The sequence below is a fragment of the Protopterus annectens genome, chromosome 5.part0, assembly GCF_019279795.1.
Source record: "Protopterus annectens isolate FY-2018-M chromosome 5.part0, PAN1.0, whole genome shotgun sequence".
NCBI lineage: Eukaryota > Metazoa > Chordata > Ceratodontiformes > Protopteridae > Protopterus > Protopterus annectens.
Window position 1 is genome coordinate 1,083,533,166 of NC_056735.1, and position 20,180 is coordinate 1,083,553,345.

Below are 20,180 nucleotides of genomic sequence, written 5' to 3' on the forward strand. Positions count from 1 at the left end.
GCTCACACATCACCGGACTCCACACAGGTATCTACTGAAAATAAGGGAATGTTCTTCTTAACATATACGCATAGATCTTTAAATCTAAAATCTTCCCTGCTGCATTTAACTTCTGTGGTGTCCTAGATGAGTGAATGTATCTAAATTTACTCTACCTACCAGCTACTTAGAGTTATACTGTAACAGTGTGCTGATTCCTGTTCTCTGGACCTATCTGCAAGCTGCCTCTCAGTTAAACAGGATAATTTAAAAGTTTATCTTCTGGTGTCTTACAAGCTCCCTGTTTACTCTACCTACCAACTACTTAGAGTTATACTGCAACAGTGTGCTGATTCCTGTTCTCTGGACAAATCTGCAAGCTGTCTCTCAGTTAAACAGGATAATTTAAAAGTTTATCTTCTGGTGTCTTACAAGCTCCCTGTTTACTCTACCTACCAACTACTTAGAGTTATACTGCAACAGTGTGCTGATTCCTGTTCTCTGAACCTATCTGCAAGCTGCCTCTCAGTTAAACAGGATAATTTAAAAGTTTATCTTCTGGTGTCTTATAAGCTCCCTGTTTACTCTACCTACCAGCTACTTAAGAGTTATACTGCAACAATGTGCTGATTCCTGTTCTCTGGACCTATCTGCAAGCTGCCTCTCAGTTAAACAGGATAATTTAAAAGTTTATCTTCTTGTGTCTTACAAGCTCCCTGTGTAGGTTTACATTTAAATATCTTTGTATTCCTGACACTTTGTACAATACCATTTTGAGACTTGCGCTCTAGGACCTGCACCCCCCACCCCTGCATTTCCTTGCAGGACTGTAAATTTTTATTTCTACTTGGGTAATCTTGGGTTTCTGCTGACATACTTCCGTTAACATTACCCTGCAAAGAACAGTGTATGTGTTCAACTTTCCTTATATGTAGGGTAGCACACACTCAATCAGACCAACCCTGTCCCCACCTGAAACGCTCTTTAGCCAACCCCACCGTTACGTCCACTGCCTAATAATTTCCTTTACAGTCATTCCCAGTGGAAAAGTTTGAATTTGGCTACAGAAATCAAGTATAGCCCAAATAGACTATCTTTACCACTTACGCTGCAATCCTTGCCAAAGGTTTTAGCCTACTCTAGGACCTGTAAACCCCCCTGCATTTTCCTTGCAGGACTTTATATCTTTATTTGTACTTGGGTAATCTTGGGTTTCTGCTGACTCACTCCCATTAACAGTGTTGTGTGCTCTGAAGTGAGTTACTTCCCTCCCTCATTTGGCTCTCCTTAGCATTTCATTGGCTCACACTTTGCCATTCTTTATTTGCCTGCCCACTGACAGCAGATCAGAAGTTTTTTTTACCCTACTTGCATAGCTTGGAGCCATCTTTAAATCTAAAACCTTCCCTGCTGTATTTAACTACTGTGGTGTCCTAGATGAGTGTATGCCTCTAAATGTAAGTACATTGGCTTCTATTGCACAGAGTATAAGTTAAAAATACTAGTGACTGATGCATACTGATTTTGGATGCTGCCACTGGGAAATTTAGGCTCTTTTGTTTGTAAACACACAGACACCTTTCTAGTCCTCTATTTTTCCCCCCTCCATATCTACACACCACAGACAGCTTTCTAGTCCCTGTTCTATTCCAACCTACCACCGGAATTAGCCTAGCTGATTGTTTTTCGCTAACTGCTTCAGTATCTGTTTTTACCCACTCCGTTCACCCTGTGGGCTCACTCCGCTCCTCTCCCTACCCCCAATTCCCACCTACCCCCAGGGGTCCTACCCTTATACTTAATAACCACACCTCTTTCTCTTCCCATTACTCTCTAACCACACCTTTTCCTCTTCCCATTACTCTCTAACCACACCTCTTCCTCTTCCCATTACTCTCTAACCACACCTTTTCCTCTTCCCATTACTCTCTAACCACACCTCTTCCTCTCCCCATTACTCTCTAACCACACCTATTCCTCTTACCATTACTCTCATTACATACCTCTTGCTCTTACCATTACTCTTCAAACACATTCTTCCTCCTACCTTTACTTTCACACTCTCCAGTTACCCAACTGCACTAATATTAACTTCTCACCACTCTCCTTTTATCACACCACACCCTACTCCCTTCTTTCATCTCCACCCAGTGAATTTATTTTTCTACCTATAAACAATCTATATTTATTCATACAATGTATAAACAACCCATCCCATCTTATGTCACACTCTTATTCACACTCTCACTACTACCTCCTTTAATCATCACCCATTTTTCACCTCCTTTGAAAACCCACTAGGCCCATACCTAAACTACCCCAAGAAAAAAAACAACTCTCCAAACTCTCCTCTCCTTTTTATTTATGCTAATATAACATCCTCATCTAACTACAGTCTTCCTAAATACCATAGAACACTACACATAAAATACAACAATCAGAACCCCAGGAAAGGCCTACCTCTATACAGCAGATTCCCCACCCAAACTATCTAAGTGTACTACTCTCTTTAAAGGATGGTGATATCCACCGTAACCCAGGCCCACCAACAACTCCTATATCTCTCCTCAACCACAAAGAATCACCTACTTATGCCCTGTCTAAACCACTAAACTCCCTTTTAATTGCTCATCTTAATATACGTAGCATAAACAATAAAGTAACTCAACTCCAAGCTCTAACTGAAATCTACTCCTTTGATATTCTCTGCTTAACAAAAACTTGGTTAAAACCTGTAACCTGAGACAATGAAATCATCCCACATGGATATGATATCCTGAGACTAGACCGAGTATCCAAGAAAGGTGGTGGGGTTGCTATCCTATATAAATCTAGCTTACAATTAACCACTCACAACTGTAAACCAGCTATAGACTCCAATGTAGAAATTCTTATCTCCAAACTTCATCTTAACAATTCCAAATCCATCTATATTACCTGTACATATCTACCACCTGGTAACAACACTGCCATCATGGAAAACATACTTTGCTGGCTTTCCCAATACCTGCCCCAAGAAACCATAATCCTAGGCGACACAAACATTGACTGGAGCTGCTATTGCAGCACCCTCCCCACAAACCATATTAACCTATATGGGTATTCCCAAACCATTACCTCCCCCACCAGAATAAATAAATATTACAAGAAATCAAGCTTATTAGGCTGGATTCTCACAAACCATCGTCCTCACATGTATTATTCAGGAACCCTCCCTGATGATTTAAGTGACCACTTTCTTACCTATATCATCATACATAAAATCAACTCTCCCATTCCAATATCTGTCAAAAACATCAGATCTAAAAAGTACTTTAACCCTGAACTATTCCAAATGGAACCAAGAGCTTGCAACTGGTCTCCCTTACAAAACCTCCCTTTAGATGAAGCCATTAGTTACTTTAACTCCAACTTCCTTGCCATTCTCAACCACCATGCTCCAACCAGATTAATTAGAATTAAAACCAAATCTGCTCCATGGCTTTCAAAATAAACCAAACATAAAATAAATCTTAGAAACAAACTTTGGGCAAAATGGAGGAAGACTAAAAACCCTATAGACCAACTAACATTTAGACAGCTAAGAAATGAAACCAAGAAAGCTATAATATCTGATAAAAGAAACTACTACCTACAATCCCAACAAGCTAATCAAAACAACCCACAAAAAAATTGGGCTAGCATTAACCAACTTCTCCATCCAGGTCAATCCACTACTCCAAATCCTCAAAATACTGACCACAAAAATCTATTGAATACAGCTAATGCTTTCAATATCTTTTTTTACTAATGCTATACAGACATTAGCTAGTCAACTATCACCTAATAACTTCACTCTACCTTCCTATAAATCAACCTTACTCCCTACTTTTCATATTCAACCTGTCCCAACAACAAATATTCTAACCCTTCTACAAAAACTAAAACCATGCTCACCCTCAGCAGACCAACTACCTGCTGAATTCCTACAACAATCAGCCAAAGCTATTGCTTATCTCATTTCTATTCTGATCAATAGAACTATTACCAAAAGTCATATCCCCAGTTTATGGAAAATCTCCCATATTATCCCCCTCCATAAAGGTGGACACTCCACTGAACTCTGCAACTACTGCCCCATTGCCCTTCTCTCTCCTTTGGCAAAGATCATGGAGAAATGCATTCACAGACAATTACTTGACCATCAAACCCAAAATAATTTACTTTCCAACTGTCAACATGGATTCAGACCTTTACATAGCACTAGTACTGCCCTTCTTTCCTTCACAGATTGTATCAACAAAAAACACAATCTTAACAAGCTTTCTTCAGCACTATTTATTGACCTGTCTAAAGCTTTTGACATGGTAAATCACCAAAGTATCATCAAAATACTGAAATCCCTGTCACTAGATACATCTTCTATAAAGTGGTTCCAGTCCTACCTTGATAAAAGACAACAGGCCGTACTATGGCACAGGTCTCTCTCCACTCACCTGCCTGTCAAACTTGGTGTGCCTCAAGGGTCCATCCTAGGACCTCTACTTTTTTTCCATATTCATTAATGACCTTCACCTTGCCACCCCCCAAGCCACATGCATACAATATGCAGATGACTCTACACTGATATGTTCAGCCACCTCCTCTTCTGAACTTCAATCTCTTACTCAACAAGTATTTAACACAGTTGAGCAATGGTTCACACATAGATGCCTTCTCCTAAACCCCCAAAAGACTATCCTCCTCTTCTCTCCCACAAATAAGTCATCTCCTCTTGATTTCTCAGTTATCTCTACCAATAAAACTATTATATCCCCTGATCCACCCACCAAACTATTGGGTATCACCATTGACAACAATCTGAACTTTTATATCCATATTAACAATACTATAAAAACTGTCAACAAAAAACTTGGCTCTCTCTATAGGGTAAAATCCTTCCTCTTACCTTCAGCTAAAACCACTATAGCACACACTCATCTAATCTCTTCACTTCTTTATGCCTCACCGATTTTTACTAATCTATCTAAAAATAATCTTAGCAAATTGGAAATGTCTTACAATAACATTGCCAGATTTGCTACAGGCAACCCATTTAGAACCCACCATTGCATTAATTTAAATCAGCTGGGATGGCTTGAACTACAAAATCTGATTAAATTCCATCAACTATCTATAGCCCACAACACTTTTTACAAACCTTCCAAAACTCCTATTCTTTCCACACTCGTCACTCCCTCTAAAAACCTGAAATCCTTAAGGTCTTCTCAGAGACTTCTAGTACATACCACTAAACCAAACAACAAGGCTGGTGACTCCCTCTTTTCTAATATTGTTGGAAAAGCCTGGAATCTCCTCCCCAGTGAACTCTCCTCACTTCCCTCAGTATCATGCTTCAAAAACAAATTGAAAGTGTTCCTCAGAACACACTGATTATGCCCCTGTACTAAGCCTGACTAGTTATGTATCTCTTAATACTTTGCTCTTCCTACCCCTTCTACTCATTAACTGAAATTCCTTCCCTATTAACCATATTTATATCTCCCTCTAGAACATCTTGATTGTACTAGCATGCTATGTTATGCCTGTATTATGCATTGCTGAATTTACTGTGATAACCTGTAATATGCATTGTAAATATGATTTCTTTTGTTTTGTTTAATGTTTTCCTTATTTGTTATCTTGTTAGTTTCATTGTTCTATCTTGGAGCTTATCTCCCTGGGCCTCTACTGAAAATGGACATGTATCCAGTTAGACTAGCCCGGTCAACAAATGTAAAATAAATAAATAATAAATAAATATATTGTTCGTAATGCATGATAATTATATTATTCCCTTTGTCTGCTGGCTTAAAGACCAATTCATTCATCTTACATAAATCTTTTACAGCTGTCCATTCCACTTTTGTCAAATTATACTTATATTATGCTTATCTAATAGAAAATCATCAAAGGCATTTTCAACAGCATAATTAAATGCTGCAGAAAACTGTTTTATACATTCATTATTAAACAGAGGTATAAAGAGACTTTTACATTTAATCTGTGATATATCCAACAAACATTATCCATTGGCCTCAATCACATCAGATGTACATGAATAAAAAGTATCTTCCAAACTACTACTGACATCAAGTTCATTACCATTCATATGTGAAAAAAACTATATTAAATGTAGTTTTCATACTAAATGAAAATTTTCACTTTTAAGTACATCCAAATATGAAAAATATTTGGAATGAACTTCAATCCCAAATTTAAAATGGCCAGATAAATGAATCAGCACTGAACTAGAAGCCTGTTCATTCATATAAGAAAGTTCAGAAATTTCTTTGACAATTCCTTTAACACACTCATTGCCATTTTCTTTTTTGTGCTTATACTGCTGTTGCCCTTCCGTCAAGGCACTGTATTGTAGCCGTTACCACATCTCCCTTGTTTACTGCTAATATTCTCATGCTGTTTATTCTTAATGAAACAATTCCGAAACTGCTGTTCATGGTTCACTAGTTCCTGCACCACTGGAAGTGGAGGGAAAATATTTTTGTCGCTTTCTCACTCAGTAGAATATTTATTTTCTTCTGAAGAAGCAGACAAAACCAATTGTTGTTTTTTATAACCTCTGTTATGAGCTAAGTTCATCACCTATCACTGAGACTTTCAATCTATTATAGTCATGGAAATCCCTTTGCAGTTTCACTTTTTTCCTTTTCGCTAAGTCTACTTCATATGATATTAATTTTTCATTAATTTCAGCAAGCATAGCATTAAGACAAGAAGTACTCAATTGTGCTGCCAGTTCCATATACAATACATGTATCTCATCCTTCATTCTACACCATTTACATAAATCACGTTCAATTAAGATGTTAATCATTCTATAGAAAAGTGATGTACTGCTGCTATCCAATGGGTTTGAAACCTTTTATCTTCATCATTAATTAAATCAAAGGATGCACTTGGAAATAATCCTCTCAAGGTTATGTCTAGTTCTAAATATCTTTTTAAACTTAGACTGTTAAAATGTAAATTCATTTCCTTAGACAAATGATCCAGCTTATCACATAATTCCTGTGCTTCTGCAGACAAACTACCAGTAGTACATTGGCTCACCAACAAAAATGAATTATCAATTCATCCAGTGATCAGGTTCATACATCAGGGATGTCTGCTAGGCCCTTTTCTGTCCATTTAAGTCACAGACATCAGGAATGACATATACATACTCTGTCCAAACAGCTGTTTGGAGGACCACAGATTGTGGGCAATCATTGACTACAACTGTGATATTAGTATAATACAGACAGGATCAACAAATACCAAAGACTGATGCCAATGCCATGACGACACATGAGATGAACAAAAACATGGGGGGGGTACGTTATAAAAACAAGCACAACCCAACAATAATGTAAACATCACACTCTATAAGCAGACCAAATGGTATGTGACGTGTATCCTGGGGTAGATGACATGTGGAATGTCCACCAACATGTGGCCACGGTGCTGACTACTACCTCGTATGTAACACAACTAATGTGTATGTGAGGATATCCATATCAAAGGTTATAATACGTCCACAGTTCACAGGCTTCATCACACCAATAACTGAGTACAATGCACCCTTCTTCACATACCTCCCTACACATCTTCCAGTGATGTGTAATTCTACCATCTTTGCCACAGTGAGCTGTTACACATCTTACTGGTCATATCTAGGTATTCTTTTTGTTGCATAAACATTACTGTCTGATGGTGCGGAACCCCCATCAAGGTCTTATACCAGATACATGTGTGATACCTGTTCCTGTGATGTAGACAGTACATGCATAGCTGTTTGTCAACATTGACGCCATGGGTTACATTCCTGACAGTATGGATTGTTACACACACACACACACACACACACACACACACACACACACACATAAATATATATATATATATATATATATATATATATATATATATATATGTATATATATGCCATGCACGTCAACTAGCCTGCATTGATCATAATGTCATATACAGGTATAGCAATGTCCCTCCTAACAACTCCAGCAGATGTTGCAGTGTCAAGACGGTGTGCCTGATTACCCTCACAGATTGCTGACATGTCATAATAGTTATACAAGTGTGTTCATGCAGAACCATCTATGATCACTCAGAATCACATATTTTGTGTCACAGACATAGGATTACTGGTGGTATTATTCTGATATTGTCCATGATTGTGTGTGCTTCTTTGCTGTTGTCCACGAGCCTGTAACGGTGTCCCATTTGCTGGAGACCTCTGCTGACATTACAGTCACATTCAGAGAAATCATTTTGCACAGCTTCACATTATGCACCCATCCCCAATTATATATAACATCCCTGATAGAAGTCCTCTCCATTGTTCATGTCAGGATGATTACATCACCAAAACATCTTCTCAATTGTTATGTCACCTTGTCTGACAGTCACATAATATACATTTTCACTGTGCAGTCATTATTGTACCATGTCGATATGTGATTAATGTTCCTGCTACAACTGTTTTCCATTTACATGCCCTCATCTGCTGTACATTACAATGGTTCACCTGTCCTCTTTCCCTGTGTTCATTCCTACAATTCATCTGTGTGCCCCAATTCAATGCACACACTCCCCCTGACTGCTTATTTTAAATGGCAGCCTATGCACCCTTACAGATGATTTACACAACTTTTGTACAGAATGTCTGGAATGGGATTCCACAAGACTCTGCACTGTATTCACTGTCCAGTACTACAGTGTCCTGCATTGTGTTTGGACCATATACATTATTACATAATAAACCCTGGTAATCATTGTGGCATTACATCCAATCCCGCTAATTTAGTTTGCTGTAAGGTAAACAAGTTTGCTATTTGTGTTGTGGTGATTACATATTCGTGCCATGAAATTATGCTTGTTTACGTTTAAACACGGTGCATGGCATGAATATATAATCACTACTGCTGCTTACTGCACGAACATGTAAACGCCGTGTAGGCTTCTTGAGTTTACTGAATCCTATCATAAGTTTGATGCTAAAATATGAAATTCTTTTGTCAAGAAGTTTAAGCAGAAAATGAAACATCATTCTTTGTTTAAAAAAGTTTTATGTATCAGGGTGGAAATCATCTACTCTTCTTATTCATTCCGTAATGGGATACTTTGTGGCTGTACTGTTATTATTTCACCTACACTGATTAGAAGTTCATTCATTTTGCAAAAATAATATTCATTTATTATTTATTAGGTATAACCTTATTTGCAATGATACGGCTTAATGGTCAGGAATTAAGTATCCTATTTTAAATGATATCTGTAGCTTAACACAAAGAAAAAAGTCTGTGTTCAAAAATGGATTTAATTATTTCATGCTTTGAAACAGTTTTGTTTCCAAGTATATATATATATATATATATATATATATATATATATATATATATATTATATACAGAGAGAGAAGCTTGGTTTAGCACAGTAGCTGCTATGCTACATGGACCTTCAGCTAAAAAAGGTCCCATCATGGGATGCTCAGTGCCTAGTGCAGTGACTCAGACACATGCCAATTATTCAGCCAGCTGAATACTTTTGGAACTGCAAATGACTTGCACACAGACATACAGAATTACTGTTGTAAAGACATGCACAGCCACAGAAAATCATACTTTATGACTGTGTGTGTGTGTGTGTGTGTATATGTGTGTGTGTGTGTGTGTGTGTGTGTGTGTGTGTGTGTGTGTGTGTGTGTGTGTGTGTGTGTGTGCGTGTGCATGTTTTAAATCAGAGTGGGAAGAATTAGGGGAAGCACCAGATGACAGTGTGCAGTGTCACCTTCAAGCATCCTCTCACATTACATAAAGCAACCCAAAATAACAATCTATGCAAGTGCTCATCTGAAGGGGGTGTCTCAACTATAATTACACTGCATCTTCATAGTATGGACCAGAGCCCAATGACTTAATTATCCTGCTATCCAGGAAGAGTTCCAATCAAGTAATAATGCCCAAAAGTGTGTGTGTAATTGTGTAAATAACACATGCCCCGGGGGTGTTCTGAGGTACAGTGCTGCAGGCATAGTACGTAAGTAAGTACTTAATGTCTATGCAGATACAGACACACACATGGTTAAACACAGTTAATAATGCTAGCCATTAAAAGTTTTATACTTGGATACCTCTCAACTGTACAGATTTGTGCAGTTGCAGAATCTCCAGATTTTTACTTCATTTCTTTTGTCTTTTTCTCATAAGATTTTTTGTTTTGCTGGCAAATCATTGTGGGTCAAAGTCACTAGATAATGACTTGTAATTCAGTTTCAGCCTTCATGCCCTTCAGAAAATACATTCTAAATCAAATCCTGTTATTCCAGCAAGTTTCTAATTTTATAAGAGGAATATTTAAAATCTGTCCCTATTTTTGTGCCTCTGTCCCACCATTATTTTAGACATTATCCAGATTTATTGAGCTAAGAGGATGAGAGGTATGCAGTTGTAGCTATTACTTGATAACAATCTGACCATCACTGTTACTCTCAGGCTCTCTTCTGCTTTCATGCAGGCATGTACTAACACACACAGACACATACACAGACAGACACGCACACACACAGACACAAACACACAGACACACACACACACACACACACACACACACACACACACACACACACACACACACACACACACACACACAAACACACACACAAACACATGCACAAACGCACACACACACATGCACAAACGCACACACACACATGCACAAACGCACACACACACACACAGACACACACACACACACACACACACACACACACACACACACACACACACACACACACACACACACACACACACACACACACACACACACGCATGCACATGCAGGCACACGCACGCACACAAACACTTCTCAAATTTTTTTTACATTACTTACTTATTTTAATTGCATGCTAGAGAAACAGCAAAAGTGTTGCTTTACTTAGCATAAAATAATGGCGGCCATTAGTTTTTTTACATTCCGAACTCCAGAGCAGCTTAATATGTTTCCAGGAAGTGACATACTAATTTTTCTGTGAGCATTACATGTACATTAACACCCTGCTGAAGAACATTTGTTCCCAATCAGGATGGCGATGTACAAGTCACCCATAACTTAGACTTTTTTGCATAAGCAAAGGCATAATTAAAACACTTTATTTGCTATTAAGTGCTACGACCTTAGAAAAGAGAGTGTATGGCTTTAGTACCTACACAGATTACAGCAGTTTGCTGTTTCTGAATTGCAAGACACCATCTTTCTGATTAAGCCAAGTATGATCCTTCTTAGGCCTGGTGAAAACAGTTTATTAATGTGTAACAGAGATGGTACTCTTTAGTGGTTCCACACATGCAGTGGGTGGGAGGAATGCACAGGAATCAGCTGCTGAAAACACTCACTGAAATCTATCAGTGAAATCCACTCAAAAGCAACAGGGGGTTTCTGTGCAAGTTCTCCATATTCATTCTTGAAAAAGGAAATAGATAAATGAACCCAGAATACAACATTCTGATGCTAGACTCTTTATTTGTGAGGAAAGTACAAATTATTAGCTGCTCTGTTGCTTTCATTTACTGCATACGTTTGAAATTAGATTTTAGACATTGAAAACAATGTTACATACCTTGAGTTTTTTTAAGCAAGTAACAGGAATCCCGATAAAGCAGGACAATGTCAACCTTGAAGAACTTGTATACACATATGCCAACTAACAAGAAAAAAGCTGCTGTGACAAAACTGCTTATTACGTATTTCCTATACCATGTATCTGTGAAAAGAAAGATGTTGCATTATTAGATATTTAAGTTGTGTTACACAAGAAAGTCAAACCATATTTATTTGATGCCTTAATCTATTAACACAAAAACAGTTCATTCTGAAGTAACCTTTCCCAGACTTCCCTTTACCCCATCCCCAACCATCAAATATGTTCATTATAAACAACTGTGTACTCTTGACACTACTGGCCAGTCCACCTTAAGACTACCCAAGATTTGCTGGATAGGGCAAAGAACAGTTTGAAAATCCTAAAAATTTCCATTTTTGTGGTCAATGTTCTGTCAAAGCAAAGAGCAGGTAGTCATGTCAAAATATGAAAAGCAGTGGAAAAAGAAATAGAAGCAAAGGTTTACCTGAACCCAAGAATACCCATTTATCTCCATGCCAAAAACTGCATCTAATCATGTTCTCTCGGCCATACAATTCCTTAACTTTTGACTTCAAACAAACAAAAGTAAGCTTTTCAAGGCCAAACACGGGGAATAACTAAAAAATAAATGGCTGTGTCTCTGCTCCAGCCCTGCCTGATCCAGAGCCAGCTCTACTCCAATGTCACCCACAGCTTGTCTCACTCTTTCCTCTACACCTGCATGACTGTCACAACGTTTGGGAGCAGCTAATCATTCTTCGCACTACCTCTCATCCTGTCGACACTCATTGAATTGAAGCCCACCACTACTTTCTGGGATGTCTTGCTACACTCACTGAATTGAAGCCCACCACTACTTTCTGGGTTGTCTTGCTACACTCATTGAATTGAAGCCCACCACTACTTTCTGGGTTGTCTTTCTACACTCACTGAATTGAAGCCCACCACTACTTTTTGGGATGTCTTGCTACACTCATTGAATTGAAGCCCACCACTACTTTCTGGGATGTCTTGCTATACTCACTGAATTGAAGCCCACCACTACTTTCTGGGATGTCTTGCTACACTCATTGAATTGAAGCCCACCACTACTTTCTGGGATGTCTTGCTATACTCACAGAATTGAAGCCCACCACTACTTTCTGGGATGTCTTGCTACGCTCACTGAATTGAAGCCCACCACTACTTTCTGGGATGTCTTGCTACACTCACTGAATTAAAGCCCTCCACTACTTGCTGGGATGTCTTGCTACACTCACTGAATTGAAGCCCACCACTACTTTCTGGGATGTCTTGCTACACTCACTGTATTGAAGCCCACCACTACTTTCTGTGATGCCTTGCTACACTCACTGAATTGAAGCCCACCACTACTTTCTGAGATGTCTTGCCACTTATCACATGAAATATTGATTGTATGAGGCATAATTTAAAAATCTTTCTCTTGTGTGTCTACAAATTTTTAATTGCTTCTGTAATGTCTTTACACTGGAAAGCTTGACAAATATCTGTTACTTCCTAAACCTAAACTTCCGAATCTATATAATGTTACACCAACCTTCAGAACTGCATCTACTATCAAATTACTGCTGCACTAGACCTACCTGTACACAAATCTGTCAGCAGTAGCATTAATGTGCACAGCACATTCACACTAATGTTCACTATTATCTCAGGCTATATCATATTGTTTTGTGTAAAGTTTGAATGGAACTTTTATTCCTGGGTCTCCACTGAAAAAGGGCTATATGTTCACCCAGTCAGACCATGTCAGTAAACAAATGTTCATAAATAAATTAATAAAATAAACCAGACTTGCACTGACATGGAGTGGTAGAACTAGCAAGTGAAAAATCATGTGTGACCTGATTCTCAACCACCTCTATCCAATATGTATCAGGATAATTAATGAATACCCCTTCCACTTATCACTTTCCTTGATACTGTGCCACTTAGGAATGTTTTCAAACTGTGATATCAGCTCATATCCTTTTTTATCAATGTTCACTTTTATACTCACCATAATACAATATTTCTAAGACGTGTTGCAGAGTACATATATTTATATATACATAAGTGATACCCAGATTGGTCACTGCTTCTATCAAGTTTTTGTTACTCCAAGTTCTCCTAGTTAGAAGTGATAGGTCCCAGGTGCCCTTCTCTGTTTCTTTGCTTCTCATAAAACGAGTGATGAAGAAACAAAAGCTTCTAATAAATCTGGTATGTAGGAGGCTGACAAATCACTAACATCTGCAGATGCCTCTCCCTAAGATCTACTTTTACTGGAGATAACCACATAGCTATCTTTGTAAGTGCTGCTACAGAAAGGTTAACAGGACACAGAATTTTGAAAGGTCAAAGAGCATATAAAACTACATGTTGTGGTGAAACAGACCATAAAAAAGGGAAAAAGAAAACTTACTGACCTATTTCTCTTGCCATCTCTGATGAGATATTTGTTCACCAAAAATTCCTCTAGTTTTATGGAACTGAGAATAGGGCTATTTTTGGCAATCAGTGTATAGAGAATATTGAGGTCAGCCAGCATTGGGTTGTTGCACTTGAGTTGCATGTGGGTAGAATCACAGAGACATCTGCATACTAATACTGTATATTTATTTATTTATTTATTTACTTGACATTTGTTGACCGGGTTGGTCCATCTGGGCCGAGGCCCTTTTTCAGTGGAGACCTGGGGAGAAAAGCTCCAAAGTTACAAAATATATACAAGCTTCAAGAATATAAACATTTGCTAGTACACACACAAAAAAAAATACATAACAATGTAAAGCGAGTATACAATGATAATAGTGATTACAGATTATATATATAGCTATGTATATCAAGGTAGGTAGTCCAGGAGAAACTGAATTTAAAGTAAAGAGAAAAGAAGCTAGGAAGGAGTGTTTGGGTAGCAGTGAAGGAGAGAGGAGTGCAACAGTAGTTGGTGACCATTCTACTGGTGAGGAGATTGATATAGTAAAGGACAGTTAGGGGTAAGAGTAGGGAAAGGGCTTAGTGGGGAAGAAGGGAGGGTGGGTTTGGAAGGAGGTAGTGTTAGGTACTAGTAGGAGGAAAAGAAGTGAGAGATTGGTCTGGACAGGTGGGTTAGTCAGGGGGCTGATAACAGAGGCAAACTTTATTTAAGCTAAGGTGATTTCTCACAGTCTTTTGGATGTAGTATTTCGTATGTCTAGTGGGAGTTTATTCCAGTGTTTGGTGGGGTAATAGCTATACAGGTTTTTTCCTATGTTGAGTTTGGGTTTGGTTATGGTCAGAAGGTTTGATTTACAGATATTGTGCACATCTTAATGAAAATATAGAGAATAAATGTACCCAACATGTCAGTCTCAGAGAAATCCATATGCTGTAATCTGAACCTTGATGTGACTCCATCATGTGACTTCTTGTGCCTTGTCAGAAAAGTGGTTACAAAAGCCAGTGCATTTCCTCAGTACCTTTGCCCGGAAATCTGTGAATCTGCAAACTTTGATATACTACATCAAAAGTTTCTGACAGGATCAGGACAGGAATTCCATCTGTATTGGTGTAAGGCATTTTCAGCACCATTTCCTGACTTAAAATGATGCTGTAAATCAGAATTCAAAGACAGTACTGCTGGAGACAGGAAGTCAGTTGCCAATGGGCACCTTTTTCTTAGACTTCAGAAGTGAGTGTTTTGGATGTAGCCAGTATGTAACTTCCACTGAGTTGTCCTTATGCTCTCCACACAATGATGGCAAATATTATTCACATCTATAATTATCAGCAAATATTAAACAAATAGTTTATTTATTTATTTAATTTTGGTGACCGGTGAGGTCCACTAGGCTCGAGAGCCCATTTTCAGTGGAGGCCCGGGGAGAAAAGCTCCAACATTACATAGTAAAAAGATTAGATATTGGATAAAGTTACAATTCATGATACAGATACATAAGCTAAGCAAAATACAATTGATATGGAGGGTATAGAAAAAAATAGAGACATAAACAGGTAAATTGGTAAGGCTTCACATTACATAGTAGACATTGAGTTTGTGGATTAAGTAACTATTCAAAATTCAGACATGAACTGTTACATTGGTAAAGCTATACTTTACATAGTAAGCATTAAGTATTCAGATAAAGTACACTTCAGGATGCAGATACATAAGATAAGCAAGTTATAGTAGCAATTGAGGGTGCAGACACTTTTGAGAACAGAGACATGAAGTGGTGCAAATACTATGTAGAATAGAGACATGAACTAGTACATTAGTAATTTAGCAAATAGGTGATATGTTGCAAGGAAAAAATTCCAGAGTTTGTATAGAAAATGTGTCTTGTTTGGGTGCCAGAACAGGTATAAATGAAAGGAGAGGAGAGGAGAACAGGGAATGAAAATTAAATACAATATGTATAAATTATATAAGAAATAATGCTGAAGAGAGAGTCATTACTAGAGGTGTTAAGAGGTCATTTCTAGAGGAGTTAAGTAGTAGGCAAAGGGGAAGTATGGAAAATATGATTTAAAGTGAGAAGAGAAGAAGGCTAGGTGGGTAAAGTGCAATTGCACTTCCACTTAGAGAATATGTATGAATGGAGATGTGATTTGAAGTTGTTAGTGTTTGTGTGTTATATCAGTATGGAAGGTGAAAAAGATAAATTGAGAAGTAAAAAGTCCTTATTCTCTTGGTTATTGTTGATGCAGTGGAGTTGGCATCTAAACCTAAGCACATGTATACATATATATATATATATATATATATATATATATATATGTATGGGTTCATGTTAGAACGTCGACAACTGACTATATCGACAAGTAGCCCTGCAGCACGAAATAAACGAAACCTGAAAGCATCGAAATTTCAAATAACCGACATCCACTTCGCCGACAACGCGCTACACTAACATCGCGTATTACAGGTAATGGGTATTAACATATGTGAGGTAGGGGATGTATTTATAAACATATGTCACTTAGTCTGGCATTATAAATACATCCCCCACTCAACATATGTTAATACCCTTTACCTGTAATATGGGATGTAGGTGTAGCGCGTTGTCGGTAAAGTGGATTGTCGGTGAAGTCGTCTCGATGAAGTGGGTGTCGGTTATTTGAAATTTCGATGCTTTCAGGTTTCGTTTATTTTGTGCTGCAGGGCTACTTGTCGATATAGTCAGTTGTCGACGTTCTAACATGAACCCATATATATATATATATATATATATATATATATATATATATATATATATATATATATATATATTAACTATTATACTTTCTTTTATTTAACAGTTTGCCATGAAATACTGGTTAAGCATGATGTAGATTTCAGTTAACCAATACATTACAGCAACTAAATTTATTAATGCTTGAAGGATAAGACTGAAGTTTAAGAAGCCATTTAAAGACTGAAAGGCAACATGGGCTGAATAATTCATTTTATTTATAAGATGTTTCTTAATTTATATAATTGCTTAAGCTATTTATTAAAATGTATATTGTTCTAAACTGTTTATATTTTAGTCTATTTTATACTTAATTTACACTGTAGTAATTAATGTTTTCCCTTGGGTAATACTTTTGCTTGTGTTGCCTCAATTGTTCATTTGAATAACAGACTATTTTAAAATAATCTTAGATGCGAAGCCTGACTATTTTTAAAAAAATCTTAGATGCGAAGCCTTCTGACAGAACATGTCAGTATGTACCTCAACTATAAATATATTATAAGTCCCAACAAATTAACGATTGTAGTGAACAAATATGGCAACACTTGAATAATCAAGAAATCACAAAGTGAACCAATGATAAAGTGGAACAACAAAAAACATAAACCTCCAAAGCAGAAGAAAGTTCCACAGCATTGTACCAAAATATTTTTAATAAAAACAAAGCTTTCAAACAAAAGTCCTTCTTCAGTGTTAATAAAATTCTCATCCAGATAACATATCCTTTATAATTAAAAATCCAATAAACACATGACACAGCCTACCTATCATAAATTAGGCTTAATCAAGCCATTAAAAACAGCAATCAATCAGGTTTTGCACTGAAAGATGTTTTTAATGGCTTGATAAAGCCTAATTTATGATAGGTAGGCTGTGTCATGTGTTTATTGGGGTCTATGTTGAATAAACGACTTAGGAATCGCTCTTATATTGCTCAATATGTATACTGCAATTTAATTCATGTGAAAAAATATAATGCATGATGAATCATTAGAAAACATTCATAACAGATAAAGGTATGAATATATTCCTCAGAATATGGCCATTCTGAGGAATATATCCATACCTTTATCTGTTATGGAGCAATTCCTAAGTCTTTAACATTTTTAAGTGCTTTTAAAAAGCGTATTGGCTTTGTTGTGATGAATGCATACTTTTTAACTGAACAGTAACTAGTTATTTTAGCTGAACATTAACTTTTCAGATCTATATTGTATTAGTTTTTTACTTATAGGATTTGGTAATTTTCCAAGTCCTTACTAAGTGTACCCACTAGGGGTTCTTGCTACAATGTAGTGTTTTATTAGGATGCAATGTCAATTTATAAAATATTTTGATTGGTTCTTTCAAGTTTTTAAATGCTTTGTACTAGTTTGTTACATGATCTGATGAAGCTATTCAGTGAAAGCGCTTACTATCCTCATTAAAACTTTTTCTATATTTTATGACTGTGATTATTCAAGTGTTGCCATATTTGTTGACTGCAATTGTTATTTTACTTGTTGGGATGTATTTTTATTTTATCAGCAGTCACACAATATTCCTGATTGGCATGGTATTTTTAGCATTTGTCACATTATAAATATATTATACCTGAAATATTCCAGTCCATTATTCTGATATGTAATTTGCTGTACATATCTAACGATGGCAAGTTAACTGATCCTTTTTTAACACTTTCAGAGTTGTACAACACTTGTGTATGAAGTTTGTTTATACCATAAAATATGGGCACTCATGAGTACATGGATTCATTTTTTTCTGACACACCCAAACTGTAAAACATAGCTCAGAATAAATAAGACTGATTGGCAGTTTGCAGTGGATAGTGCTTGCTTTATAAGAAGGCAATATAGATGTCAGTATTACTTCTTTTGTTGTTATTCAGTAGTCTTAGGTTCACATTTGTACCTCAGACCATGACAATGGTAAATGCATGAATACCTCAAGGAGTAGCAGTGCCCTTTTCACCATTATGTCCACCACAGGTAAGCTACACTCAGATGTGACTTGATAATATGTGACAAATTACACAACTCATCAATTAGTGTCACAGCACTGAAGCCAACAGATCATTGCACCAACTCAACATTTTGCCTTTTAGAATATATAATTTGTTCAAAACAAAAACTCATCAATCAAGTAATCAGCAACTGTCATCATAATATGGAAAAGTCATAATTTTCCTGCCTCTAGTACGACAGCTATTTCAGGCTGCAACACATATTATTATTATTACTACTTTTTGTTTTGTTCCTCTACCTACAGATCATCAGTCACTATCACAACCATTCCTCCATATTTTCCCCACACCTTTCATAAATCATCGGGTTTGCCCACTGATATGCTCTGCCTTACAGGAGGAGGCCCTAATTCATCACTGTAGTCGGAGTACTGACAAAATATGAACATCCTGCATGGTGTTAGTAATCTTTGAAAGGGATGGCCCAGTTTAAACCATCTTTTCACTTTTTAGAACTCCTCTGTATGATGCCCCTTGTCAGCTACTAGGGTATGTGTCCAAGTCTATATAATCCCAGCGAGACAACTGGGACTACTTTTTCTTGAAAGACGCAAGGTGCTAGTGATAGAGTGATAGAGAGCAGATAACTAACTAGTCATTCCTTGTCACACCTCCTGGCCAGGTTTCTTACTCCCAGTTTTCTATCTGATCTGATCTTGTATTATCTAGTTAAATTTTAGATCCTGTTCCAAAAAACAGTCATTATAGATGTCAAAATGTGATGCAGAACCAAGCATTTTTTAGAATTATGCTCTGGTAACTGATCTTATATTATCTGCTATTGATTCAGCCTAAAAATCATGTTCGTGATCATGCTATCTGCCTACTTGATTCAGCCTAATGCTAAGCTCTTGTGTATTAGTGAAATCACAGCTCTGTGCACTGATTTACTCCTACTAAAGTGCTTCTGAATTTAGCCAAAGACGATGGAAAGGAACAACGCATGAAAATACCCATAATACACGGCATACGCACTAACTGGCAAAAGTAGTGACAATGCCAGTTAATGTGAAATCAATAAAACTTGGAATGATTTTATTTATTCATATATGGCAAACAGATAGCAACTGATAATCAGCAAGTCATAGAAATAACTGCTTTTATGGGAGCATGTGTTGACTGCCTGAATACAACTGTACTGTGTATGTTTTCTACAGGTTTTCTGGGGGTGTGGGTCAACTGCCTGAAAAGAACTGAACTGTGTATGTTTTCTAAAGGTTTTCTGGGGGTGTGGGTCAACTGCCTGAAAAGAAATGAACTGTGTATATTTTCTAAAGGTTTT

The 20,180-nt window shown here is 37.2% G+C and overlaps 1 protein-coding gene across 2 annotated transcripts in view; it reads right to left on the reverse strand.

Moving 5' to 3' along the window:
* Positions 1–20,180, reverse strand: part of LOC122801533 (interleukin-1 receptor type 1-like) — a 786,539-nt gene that overhangs the window by 155,569 nt on the left and 610,790 nt on the right. For both annotated transcript variants that reach the window (XM_044070955.1, XM_044070953.1), the window contains exon 9: positions 11,633–11,776. In XM_044070955.1, the coding sequence (XP_043926890.1) occupies positions 11,633–11,776 (144 nt within the window). The remainder of the gene's footprint in view (positions 1–11,632; positions 11,777–20,180) is intronic.